Source organism: Anthonomus grandis, chromosome 16 (assembly GCF_022605725.1).
Source record: "Anthonomus grandis grandis chromosome 16, icAntGran1.3, whole genome shotgun sequence".
Taxonomy (NCBI): Eukaryota; Metazoa; Arthropoda; class Insecta; order Coleoptera; family Curculionidae; genus Anthonomus; species Anthonomus grandis.
Window position 1 is genome coordinate 17,679,324 of NC_065561.1, and position 14,404 is coordinate 17,693,727.

At 32.0% G+C, this 14,404-nt stretch overlaps 1 protein-coding gene across 6 annotated transcripts in view; it reads right to left on the reverse strand.

The window, feature by feature from the left end:
* The window catches only part of LOC126745976 (long-chain-fatty-acid--CoA ligase 4), a 58,867-nt gene extending 44,495 nt beyond the window's left edge, over positions 1-14,372 (reverse strand). Inside the window, exon 1 of one of the 6 annotated variants that reach the window (XM_050454034.1) lies at positions 14,225-14,372. Coding sequence is in view for 5 of the 6 variants with exons in the window: in XM_050454033.1 (XP_050309990.1) it covers positions 11,914-11,927 (14 nt within the window). In the remaining variant the exon portion in view is untranslated. Of the gene's footprint in view, positions 1-6,010; positions 6,298-11,913; positions 12,057-14,224 lie in introns of those variants that run through there. The other 5 variants (XM_050454033.1, XM_050454032.1, XM_050454036.1 and 2 more) reach the window with 5 other exon arrangements.
* Positions 14,373-14,404: the final 32 nt, after the last annotated feature.

The following is a 14,404-nucleotide window of genomic DNA, read 5'->3' on the forward strand; positions in this document are numbered from 1 at the left end:
AAAAAAAACAATAAGCAACTTAAATACACCAGTGCTTTTTATAGACTTCGACCTTTAACTGGACTGATAAGACATTTAAGTGCACTTAATTCTTTTTATATACCCTCCATGCAAGAATTACATACGTTGACCCCATAGATCACATTTAAATTATATATTATGCATGACGTATATTTTCGTAATAAGATGTAATTAATGATGTCCGTTACATTATTCATACCTAATGAATTCCGAAATTTCTAAGCAATTTTTGCCGGTTACACAACAACCTGTTTTTTTAGGCGGAAAATACTTTAATTAAATAAATGACCAGGGGCAACGAGATAATATCACAATGCCGAAGGCTATTTTCGAGTGCTTTCTTCGTTATCTCTACCTCAGATTAAGTTATTAAAGCCACGAATTAGAAAAGTCATAAAGTGGCTAAAGGGATTATGTAGTATCAGTTACTACCTTTATTTGGATCATTATTAAGCCGTCGCGTCGGGTGCAATCAACACGACCTTTTCACGAATTGATAACTGAATCATGTTTGACTTAATAAACAAATACAACCCAGACCTAGACTTTCTTTGAGATTATAAATACATTCACCTGCTAATAAGGAAACTGGTTAATTTGACAAATTAATATGTCGTTAATCCATTAAAAGCATTTCAATGGTCCTTTAATATATTTTTCCCGTTGGTTTTCTGGTTGCCTTGCCCTGAAGGAGCCCTTAAGCAGAAACACATATTAACTGCGGAATTTCGAAACGAGTGATGCAATAGCGAAAATACTTCTATAGTATATTGTGCCAATAGAACAAGCATCACCTAGAAGTGCTTTAAAGTGTCAAAAGCCTTACTGAAATCAACTAATAGTGCCCTAACAAGACTCATTATTTGCATCCTGTGTAATATTGACTAATCTGTTTAGCAAAGTGCTATCGTTTTTGAGAAATCTTATCCACTTTTCCTTTCCTTAAATCTTATTAAACTGATTGGATTCTAATGCTAAATATTGGAACATCTGATTCAGACAAGTATACTGCCACTTCAGGTGTACCACAGGGAAGTAACTTATATATATAACATCATAACATTTTCTAGGCAACACGATATTATTGAGTTTGATTACAACATTGATGGTACTACTTTACATCGAGTTAGTGAGATCAAGGACTTGCAGACTATGAGGTTCAACTCGCACTATATTTCTATAGCCAACAAAGCATATAAACATCTGGAGTTCCTTATTAGGAATCTTTAAAAGTGACTCAACTATTAGACTTTATAATACTATAGTGAGACCGCATTTGGAATATGCTTTCCAAATCTCCATTCCAAATCCATATCACATTGAGAAAGTTCAAAAGTGATTTTTGAGAGACCTTTACATTAAACAAAATCATTGATATCCATTTATGGTGTCATATAGAAGCTTGTAAAATTGAAGTAATCAACAAGAGTTATTTATTCACAAATTTCTTGTTATATATCCAGGTTGATATCTCTATGTTGATTTGTAAATATATCCTGAGGCAAATCAACATTCTTAGTTAACATGACCAAGAATGATTTGATTAAGAATTTGTAGCAACTTAGGTTAGGTTTACTTTTGGTATTTTTTTATCTTCCCTGAACTATTTTAATTAGGTATCTTATTAATTTTATTACATATGTTTTCGATTCCATTCCTTCTAATTACCCTAGTTGGTGTTTGTAACGAGTACAATAAATAAATCTTTCAAGGGAGATTCCCTAAGTCCTCTTTGGTTCTGTTTATCACTAAACCCACTGCCTAGAATTGTCATAGGATACGCCAGGAAAAGTGGTATAAGTAACGTTTTTCCATAATTGGAGATAAGTGCACTACTGTATAGTTAAAGGGTATATCTGTTTAGGAGAAAAATGGTACAAGTTCTATTTCAACATTCTAGCGCCATGTATGAATTAGTAGCTGAAGCTCAACTCTTAAACGGTCTTTTCGTTTGGGAAAAAGTAGTACAAGTGCACTTATAGCATTTTTCTATTTAGTAAATTAGTAAACAGTGCTTGCATATTTGAATTCGTTCTAGTGTTTTGCCAGTGACTTTCAAATAATAATCTTGGTATTTTCTACTAAAATGGAGAATAGTAAGTTTGTTTTATTAACTTATTTATAACCATCACAATATGTTCGTGTAAAAATTTAAATTGCCGAAATTTATTTCTAACCTTACTTTTAGAGTTTTCGATTTTCAACGAGCCCGGTACTTCCAAAACAAATTTTCCTGATAGAAAATCTAACAATGGGAATACTCAAGACAGTGACGATTTGCCATTATCAGTATTAAGAAACCGACAAGGTCCAAGTGTTGAAGGTAAAGTTCGAAGTTCTAAATTTAAAGGAAATGACTGTATGCGGTTTAAAAACTTTGTTTGCCTGGAACCTCGTTTGAAGTGAAACGGTGTCTTGGGTAAAATGTTAGACTTGCATTCTAAAAATTCGATGGGTTCGAATCCCAGGGATTTATCCGTAACAGTAGACAGATCCGAATTTAAAATCGTAAAATAAACCTATTAATTTCTAACTTTACTTTCAGATTTTTCAGAGTTTGACGATTGTGATGCTGACAAAACATATTTTCCTGGTAATGATTCAAGCGATGGAGGTTCTGAGGACAGTGACGATTTGCCATTGACAGCACTGAGCCACACAAACTATTGAAGGTATAAAAAATAAAGGAAAGAAGAGAGTTAGAAGGCCAGAAGGCCATAAGAAGCAAGTGCGAAAAAAGTTGCGGAATAGCGGCAAAGCATACGTGGGACATCGGAATCAGCCCAAAGGTGCTAAAAATTTTACTTACTTTGTCCACTATTGTCGATACAAGTGTAATAACATCTCTGAAGTAGACGCACGGTTTTTGGGAACTGGGTAATTGGGATTTACAGACTGCATTTATCTCGTCTTGCATTAAAATTGAAACTCCCCTGAGAAAGAAAACTAATGCAATATCCCATAAGTTGAAATCTGTTAGTGGGACCTTGAAGAATCAAAGGGTTTGCAAGGATTTCTTTTTTTAAAAACGTTAAAAATAAGTAACGGAAGATACTCACGAGTTGTTAACAAAAAGACAGATGTCGGGTTTGTCATACTTGATGGAAGAGGAAAGGCGCTAAATACTAGTAGAATTTTAGACGAAGACCGCGATCTGGTCAAAGATCATATTAACCGATTTCCAAGATATACAAGTCACTATTGTAGAAATGATAACACCAATAAAAAATACCTGCCTTCTTAGCTAAAAGTCAAAAAAATTTACAAATGCTATTTGCAGTTTTCTGAAGAACAAGGAAACGTCCTGTTAAAGAGTGGCTTTATCGTGAGATTTAACACGGAATTTAATCTCTCATTTCCTCAACCGCACACTGATACATGCAATAAATGCGACAGTTTTGATATTTTACTGAAATCTGGAGATGAGGAACAGAGAAGGAAGGTACAAATAGAAAAAGACGTTCATCAACGGAAATCAGAGAAAGCACAGGAAGAAAAAAGACGGGCGAAGAAGCTTGCTCAAGAGTCTGCAGGTGAAACTGTGGCCATTTGCTTCAACCTTCAAAAAACAATACCAACTCCTCGTTTAACGACGAATAAAGTATATTACCTGAGAACTCTATGGACTTACAATTTTGTTGTCCACGACCTTAAGGTTATTATGTATACTTGGGACGAAAGCATCGCTTGTAGAGGATCTTCCGAGGTTGCGTCTTGTTTATTGAAGTTTGTTAAGCAACTGCCAAAGACGACAAAAAATATTATAGCCTTCAGTGACTCGGGCCAAAATAAGAATAAGAACGTATTAAAATTTTGGATGTACGTTGTTCAAAATTTTGACATACAATCTGTGGACCATACATAAATTCTTAAAGCCGGGGCACACTTATATGAAGACTTTGCATTAATTGAGAAGCACAAGCGCCACGTTCAGTACGTATATGTACCTACTGAATGGAATGAAGCCATTAAAGAGAGTTGCGAGAAATTCTCTGTAACACAAATGACTTTTTCTGCTTTTCAGAGCTTGAAGGTATAACTACCATTGTTCGCATGACAATGACAAAGAAAAAAGGAAGATTGCCTGGAGACAAATTAAATGGATAAGACTTGAAAAAGATCAACCATTTACAATGAAATTTAAAGACAGTCTAAGTGCAATAATTGAATTTTATGAAGCAGATTGGGCCCTAAGAAGCAAAGGAAGACCATCGGCACAAAAACTTTGCCCCTTGTATAATGAGGCACCAAAAATAAAACCAAAGCAGGTGCTGGCAGTACAGAAGAGCGACGTGACAGCGACGAAGATATAGTAGATGAAAGTGACAGGATTATTTTAGAATCTGATGAAGACTAGATAAGACAAACTGTATTCATTATACTTTTTTTTTCACTTCTTTGTTTCAGAATGTTTAAATAAAGTATCTTTTATGTCACTTATACTTCTTTTACCCCAAATCATCAAGTGAGAAAAACTAAGTTTTTTAGAAAAATACAATATTTTTAAAACCTGGATATATAAGTCCAGAAAACATTAGAATTTTTTAAATAGATATACGTAACCATTTTTGGATTTACTTTTACTAGGATTTTACTATTAGCCATTAACTTTGACCTTAGATTAGTCAAAATCATGTCAATGTTACTTATACCACTTTTCCACTGACCCCCTCAAATATAGTTATTATAGATGTCTATAAGTTCTCTCCAATAAAGCTCATTTTTTAAAAACTGAATTATTAAAAGTTTTCTTGGGTGCCGAATTCAATGACACAATGTCAAAACGATAAGAATGTTTTAATAATTAATTTAATAACTACGAGGACGTACTTAAAACGTATACCGTGAAACAACCCCCAATAGAAGTTAAATCTGAGACAATCATCCAACAATAAAATAATAAACCGATAAAATAATATTAATAAACCGTCAAATCATATAAAAATGTACTTTGAAGGAAGAAATTTTGATGAAACTACATTGCTGAAAATTTACATGATAAGTATATTTTATTTTTAATTTAATTTAATTTTACTTTAATTACCTTGATAACGGTAGTAGATATAACTAGCGAAACGTTGGTTCAAATTAAGGTATTTTTTAAAAAGTATGTCTTTTTGTTGCTTCTATCGTTTTTTAATTTTAATATTCATAACAAAGTTAGGTAGGACATTGAAAAGGAGAAACCAGCTCAGAGATTAATAGATTGAACCTCAGCTCCTAGGCATATAAAAAATCTATTATACCTCAAGTAAATTATTGTATTTAAAACTTATTGCACTTAAATTAAATTGAGTATATCGAACGGTATCATTACAGGTTTCAGTTCATAAATCTATTTTCTTCTTTTCAATTTTTGAGCGTGTAAGAGACTAATTTCTAAGTTGAATTTTGCTATAAGTGACGTAATACCCAATATAATAAGTAACTAATCATCCGACAGTCACAGCACCCTCCAGCTTACTTGCCTAAACTGTACACTGATATGTATAAAGAATATTTTTTAATAAAAACTGATTTATTTAATATTTTCCTGGGTACCGAATTTAATGACAGAATGCCAAAATGCTAAGATGGCTTAATTTTACAGTTCATAATTAAATAATTGACAAAATGTTATTGTGAACTCGAGCACTGAATGATAATTTAAGTTGGATAGGCATTGCTGTTTGAATCTTAATGGATGGTTAATTTTGACCACCTGATGATGAACATCTCTACTATGTTCGAAACAAGTTGGGTTGAGTAACAATTAATATAATACAATTCAAAATTTCTAATTTCAAGAACAATTTCCCTCTTATGAATTTTCTTATTACGATTATTGAATTATTACTTGCAGGTGTCGTAATCTTCAAAAAAAATTAATAATAAGATATCATTGACGCTTTACTGTATGAAGTGGTTATTGTTTAAAAATCTACGGAATTCATACATTATAAAATATATATTTCATAATGTTGTATATAGAAACAGTTGCTATACGTACCCTCCAATATACATGTTTAAGGCGATGTGTCCTCCAGTATACAAACCAGCGCACAATTACCGGAAAAAAAAAATCGAAAAATAAAAAACAGAGAGAATTAAAACAGCACAAACATAAAAGTGGGCCAAAAGTGACAATGTGAAAAAACAAAATCACAAATAAAAGAGAAACAACCAAGATCAAGGCATCAACGAGACACGCGATCGCGAACGCGAATGATTGAAGTGTACAAACTGGTCCGTCGTCTATAGGATAAATTTCTCGGCCACTGGTATAGATAAGAAAAGTGAACAAAGCGGATCCTCAATATTCGAAATATCCGCGATGAACACTTGAGAGATAAGAAATTACTTATTTTTTAGATCGACAATGGTTTTATTAAACTCTGCAGGTGCATCTAAATGTACTGAAGCATTATTAAGAGTACCAATTCAAATTTCGTATATCTGTATTCATTACAGGATATTTTATGTGGATCTAAAGGGTTTTTTCTTTCTAACTTATGTTGAGATTTTCAGAAATAATATCAGAAAGGCCCTATATACCATGCTCTCGATTACACAATTTAAGTGATTTTTACAGTCTAATTCATCGCACCTATTCACTAGAATCTATATTTGCCTTGACGATGAAAAAAATTTAAAAGCAAACAATTAAAATTACCAATTACTTCGAGTGTTGTATTTATGTGCAAAAAATCATGTATAAATATAGATGCCATAAACAGTCGATACTCCTCAAGTGCATTCTCGCAGCAACTTGTATCACCTCTCTAAAAGATAATTTGCAAAATATGTTTGGAACTTACAAGAAATAGAACTAAATTCAACTTGTTTGCCAAGGTATTTATATGACGGGTCCAGGCAGTCAAATAACTCAAACGGGCCATTTTCTCATGTTATTTAAGCAGGAAATGTGATTTTTTCCTCTGGTTCTTTCCCTCCATTAAGTTCCTTCTATATTACCACATCAAATGTCTCCAGTCGATCGCTTATATCCTTTAATGCCCAGCATTCCATCTGACTCTAATTTTTGTAAGTTAAGATGTCTACTGCATAACACATTTCTCATCCTGTTAAGTATGGTTCTGTCTTGTACAATTGTTGATTTAATTTTCTCAATGTACTCATTATCTTCATTGACAGTTATTCCTACTTACTGACTTTCTCTACTAGTTCTCCGTTGATCCATAAGTCACACTGATTTTGTAATGGTAATAAATTTGATCTTTTTGATATTTAAGGTAAGATCAACCAAGCTCTGTAAACCGAGTATTGTTAATGAGTATTCCATTAAACTTTACTCCCCTTATTATTTTCTACAGTGCTCTCTAACATCTAAACATTAGTTTTAACATACTAATTCAAATACAAATTTAAGACTATAAACCAAACATTTCTTGGAAGATCTAAAAATTGTGCCTTAATATCAAAAAACCACTTGTCATCGAGCATGACAATTGACAAGAGTGACAGTGAAGTTTTGAAGTGTTATGCGTGAGAGGCAACTTCATATTTTATTCATCTTTAAGACTTAGAACTGCAAGAAACGAGAGTATATATTTTCTTAGTCATAGAGAAGTAAAACCTAACAGAATGGATGTTCTTAGGCTGACAATAGTGTAACAGTAAACGTCTAAGTTAATGCTCTAACTCGAAGAGTAGTGATGGTCTATATATACTAACTACTAGTGCTTGGCTATTGATTAAAGGACCACAGTGTTAAGGTACATTGGCAAGTATGACAGATGATGTCTCACAAGAGTGATGTTAATTTTATTATATTTTTAGCCAAGTACATTGATATTATGTTATGTATGGTTTTTTCGTAAGACGAGAGATTATAAGATTTCGTATATCCATTTTCCTCTCTAATATAAATTAATGGTGCAAATATGATGACTGGTTGGTTGGTAGGAAATAATTAGCAGCAAAATTGAATAAGTTGGTTCTGGCGAACTTTATTATCAGATGCTTTGTTGTACGTAAAAACTGTACTTTGAAGGCAAACAAGACTTCTCTTGTTCTCATTGCAATTCTGAACCCAAATTGGGCTTTGCTAATGTCTGGTTCTAATTTCCTTAAAATTTTTTGATTCTGTATTTTTTTGGGTTCAGGGATCAATAAAAAAAAGTCCAGGTTTATACAGAACATGCGTTACTGGCCTTGTGTTCAGTAAGCTAACCTAATGCCTTTTGTTTGTAATATTTAAGCTGTAAAATATGAAGATCACAGTAAATCTAAAAATGTTTGTCTTTATTTCATTAATTTTTGATCCCCTATTGTTTGTCTCATCTGCATTATTTACCATATTAATACTTATAGATGTCACTAACCGTCCCCTGTCCCACTTGCCTGTAGGAGGAACTAGACAGCAAGAGCCTTTAAGTGCAATCTAACTTGCAAGGATCCAGTTTAACTGTCAGCAGAATTTTCTTTATTTCTTGCAGGTAGTTTAGTGCATTCTGTCAACTCACAGGAGGCACTACTTACTTATTTAATTATCTTATGAAAGCTACAGTTCAAATGACAGTAAGAATTTTTCTTCCAGTTAATAAAGTGCTTTTTCCAGGCATTTGGGGCAATTCTCAAGTACACAATATTAGTATATTGTTCGGTCCTAATGTAACATCTCTAGGTCTTCAGGATCGTCTTTTCTGTACGAAGCTTTCATCAGTGATAGCTTCAACTTATCAAGAATACACCATAAGTAAAGGCAGCTAATTCCATCTGTTCACTTACTAACTATGATTAGTTCTATTTGGAATATCGTCTATATAACAATTTATTTTTTAGCCTTCATGACATTTTACATATTTCAACTACTGTTACTGGCATCAGCAACACTGAAACGGGTAAATGTCTCACTAATTATCTTCGCACTATGTATATATTGATTAAAACTGGCACACTTTAATAAATTATCTGTTTGATTTAAGCGTTTTGCATGATTTTCGCATTGCTTAGGTATCTAAGATTTTAATTCATGGTCTTAAACTCCAATACACTTTGAAATATCTGTGGCTGATATTTGTCAAAATGACAGCAAATAAACGTGAAATCTTCAATGAACTGAAGTTGGACGTTGAACATAAATAAGTGTAACTTTAGTAACTGGGTCACATTTACACGTTGATTCTGAGAAAGTAGAGGCCATTTTAAATATTGCCATCTCAAAGTCAGGGACTGAAATAAGTTTTTCTTTCCTTTCCTTCTTGTATGCACCCTTTAAGTTGAAAACACCTCCTGAATCTGATTTTGGACTAACTGATCTCAAATCGATCGAGGAGTGTTTATCTGTCAGCTATGTGGATCCCCTCGATTCGATTTCCCGTACTATGGACCCTATTTTAAGCCCGAATCATCGTCGATTTAAGTGAATTATTTTGTAATTTATAGACGGTTTTTTTCTGGATTAAATTCGACACCGTGAAGGTATTGATTGATTCATCTTTGAAGATAACGACTTCCTTTTTTATGTTCCATGCTTGTATATACGCGCCTGTATATCCTATGCACCTGTAAATAGAAAACTCGATATTGATTGAAAAATGCGCTTGGTACTCTTAACAGAAATTATACAATAAAAATTAATTATATTAATAATTTCTGTATGTCATTCTCTGGCAAAGTACAACTTTGCATGCCTTTTACTTTTTTTTCTTGCAAATGTGAATTTTTCCTATTTTCCAAGGCCACTATAAATTACCCACTAATCGTAAATACGGGGTCGCTACATATAATTTGACGTTTTCAGATCATCAATGTGACGTTTGAAATGTGAACTTTTGATGCTAATAAGTGGATATTTTTGGTCATGTAAGGTCAATGTCGTATTTTAACTATAGATTTATATAATAGTAAATTACATGGTGTATTAAATTAGTAGCAAATTGTGGGGATTTTGATAATATTGTGCTATTTTAAGGAAGCAAATATTTACGTTTAATCCTCGGAAAGGTTAATCTACAAAATCATTTAATTGCCTAAAGTCCCTATAGCAGGAAGGTTTTTTTAAATTAACATAAATATGTTTATGCCCCAAATTTTTACCCATAAAACATAACTTCATGAAAATTGGAATAGGGTTAAGTAATACCTTATTAAAAAGGGCATTTTGATCCCTAAGCATTGCTGATTGATGCAACATAACCTAACTTAAAAACTGATTTTTGCTATGCAACAAAGTTCAAATTCCTTGCTAAATCTCATACAGGGTGCCTTAAAATAAAAGTTCAAAAAAATGCAAGACCCTGGACTACGTCCCTGCATAAGAAACCGAGGCCCTATGTGTTTATTCATAAATATTTGACATCTCAAGAAAGTCAAATTATTTCAATTATCGGAACTCCTAGTTAAGTACGTTAATTAACAATAACATCGAATGAGGTTGACCTCCATCTAGTTCTATTATTTGAGACTATTAAATAGGTCCAAAGTTTTTAATATTAACGGAATTTCACGCATTCTATAAATGACACGCACTGAACGTTATCAACGCATTTTATATAAATATTATATCATCTTATCAGTTCTAGATCAGTCAGAGATCCAGTAATTTCCAGTAAGTCTTTTCTTAATATGCCGACTTCTTTATTACTATGTATGACCTTCACGGATTATATAAATGACACGGGCTAGAAAAATATTCTAAACGAGACGTAGATCAAAGGTTATCAACCCATTTTATAAGCTCGTCTAGAAGTGATAATTTTTTTTTATCTTATTCTTTAGGATACTTGAACCTTTACGTCTAGGTCGTAGGTTTTCTGATTGGTCTTTATTTAAATCAAGGGAATTTATTGATTTTTGGAGTGCTATCGGACGAATTTACACATTCCGCTATAGGATTCGGCAACGCCTTTATTCTCATTGGTTGGCGCCAAACAATGACCTCAGTACGGTGCCGAATCGTATAGCAGAATAAGCTGGATCTCGTCACATAAAAAAATGATTTTTGAGGTTATGATCGTTTTGCATTGTTTTCATTTGTTTGTTTTTTTTAAATGGTTTATAAATAAATATTAAATTTAAAACGTGGATGTGAGTGCTTCTTTATATCTTGACTACCCTACCACCATTTTTGTTTGATTGTAAATAAATATACATTCGTAATAGAGCTACGAAAAAATGCCAACAATTTAAAAAAATATACATTTACAAGACCTTCATCAACAATCTCAGCATTCCACCCTGGATTTCAGCACCGCCTAAATATTTCGCTAGTTCTTTGGCAACATTTATTCAGATCCATAATTCAGAATAAAGACGAGTGCCGAATCCTATAGTGGAATGCTTACCAGACTAATTATAATAACATCGTTGAGATTGACGTTAGTAACTAATTCCAGACTGGTAAACTTGTTTACAAACTCTTATAATTTATGAGCCACTTTTTCATAGATTACTTTAATAACGTTCCTCGCTTGTGAGTAAAAAAAAGTAATTAGGTATCATCCTGTTTGAATACCATTATGTATAGCTTGTAACCTTTGAGCCCTACATAATACTATAGATTACGACCACGAAAGCATTTTTATTGAAAAATTATCTTTAATGGTACTTTATACAATTAATCTTTAGACATAACAAAAAAAATATTAATAGATAAGATAAATGGTTACTAATTTGACGTGACGTATAAGATTCTCCTAAATTAAGGAATTTGAAAAAAGGTCAAAGAGGTGACAGTCAAGATGTATGCAAAAACAACAATTTCTGAGCAAATCCTGGGGTATTTGAAAAAATTATTTTAATACTTAAAAAAGGAGGAAATTTAGAGAAAACAACAAGTTTGGAAACTCACTCAACAATAATAGTTTAATGCTAAAATTATTAATCAATGTTACTTGATATAATGCTCTCTAAAACCAAGAAGAATAATGAGATTAAAAAAAAACTTACTCTGAATCATTCATAGCAATGTCAATAATGCCAAAACAAATCTAAGAAACCAAATCAATAAACGAACCAAAACTGGTAGATAAATGAATAATTACTGTCTACCTATAGCACTACACGGAGGCTCTCAGGCGTATAATCTTATTATCTTTTAAGTATCCAAAAGTGTACCTTGTCTTATAACTTTATCTTATCCTTTGTATCACTTTATGTTAATATACTACGGAATTTTTTAAAAATTGAATGTCATTGCTGTAAAGTAAAAATAAAACACTTAGAAGGTGCCTTAGCAAGCTAAGCTACATTATCTCAGTCTTTTGTAGGAGCAATGATTGTCTGCTCTTGGTTCAATTCTAATACACATAAATATTAATGATCTTCCTCTTGAACTCTATTAACGGAACATAATAATGGTCTCCTTATTAACCTAGTAATCTCTCAATACATAAAGGGCAACTTGGAAAAGTTCAGAATACACTGAGAGTTGCCACTGCTATGATACAAGACAACAATTATAATTAATCTGTATTGCTTTTAATACTTATTCGTATACTGACATGAATAATTGAGTTTACATGGAACAGTTCAAGATTGGACCTAGAAGAATCAAAAAAGGTGGATATCCAATCTGAATGCAACCACAAGATAGAATTATCTAGTTATACTGTTTTCATTTTTACCCATTTGTAATAGAATTCAATCAATGGGTTTAAACCAAGTTGAGTTTTAATAATCAAGAGTAAGGAAAAGAAAAGTCAAGGCTCACCTACCTGAAACCTTCACATCAGGATAAAATTCATAGCATTGCTTAGTAATAACTTACTTTTCTTTCATCTTGTATTGACCATTAGCTTTAGATCAGAAAACCTATAGTTAATTCCTTAAAGGCTACATCAGTGGAACCTCATATTGAATTCAATTCATGCAAAGTACCATGCCAATAAGCAAAATTAATTATTTCCAATATTAGCGATGTTGCAGGGGGTGAAAGCTGATAGAAAGTTAGATTTAAGTATTGTAGGGGTTATTCTTAAACGCCATAACATGGTGTAGGTGAGATCTATTGTTTTTTTAAAGAGTACATCATAAATTTCTTAATTATTACATATTTATGCATAAAATGGTGACAAAAGAACCAAATATTTACACATAAAATGGAGAACACAAACAAAAATTAGAGTTTCTTGCAACAAAAATAAGTCAAAATGCTGAATCTATATTTAGTAATTTTTATTTCACAGATTTAGGATTGCTGTAATATGGTAAAATTAAGGTAACTTAGATAAATACATTTACCGATTTACCACACATTAATTGTCATTTGAATGTTTAATAAGAGTAGAATGATAGGAAAACCAAATGAAATAAAACTTGCCTATTAAACATACAGCGTTGAAAATTGCGTTGTGTGCAAAAAACCTCTCAGATTTGACGGGTACATTAGACACGTAATTTCTTAATTTATTGACCGAATGGTACGATGGGTTACAAGGCTCAAGGATACATTCGGTCATTTGAAAAAAAACACAGCACACAATGGAAATTATTGTAAGAAAAATCAATTACTATGATTAGGTTTATAACTACACATAACTGATACTGGCAATATGTATATATTATACCATTGTAGATAAATGAACAAATGTCAACATCAAAAAACACCCAAATAACTATTACCAAGTAATAGGGCTTAAAATAGGCATGACAACCTAAGCCACTGCTAGGATATTGTATTTATTATTGCAATTTTGTATCTATCTGGATTAAAGCAATATTAGTAATAATTATAGTTTATTTATGGTTTGAGGATTAAGAAGGATGTGATAAATATATCATATGCTAAGGAAATAAAAAGCTTAAAAAGGACACTACCAGGAAAAAAAGTTAGTAAGTTAATACTGTGTAATTGAAGAAAGGCAGTGTCAAATGTTAACACAATCTACAAAATGTTGCAAAAATATATTACAATAAATTAGTAAATATAGTTTATTTAAATGTAGCTAGTATGCATAGGGTGCAAGGTATATATCTTTTGACATCATGTATAACACACTTATTTTTATACCTGACTGTGCATATATAAATAATTCAAACTTAATCCCCTGGAATACAAATGTAATATATTTGCCTACATTTAAGATAATGTAATTAACTCCAAAATATTTTGTGAATCACAAATAAAATTAATAGTCAAACCTTCAAAAACAATAAACTAAACCAGCTGATTTGACCTGACAAACTAAAACCTATTTAACTTACAGGTCTAAAAATAAACTAGTGATTTAATTGTTATGTTATTACAATGCACATTTACCTTTCAAATAAAAACTGAACGAACTGTTTCGGAAGTCAAACTGGTAGCACGAACATCTGTATCTTTATAAACTGTTATTTACTAATTAAGAAACAATATACGGTGTACAACTGTTGGCGTTGATAAGTCTAAATGAAACTATTCAAGGTATCCCGTTCTGTTGAACAAAGTTCATAATAT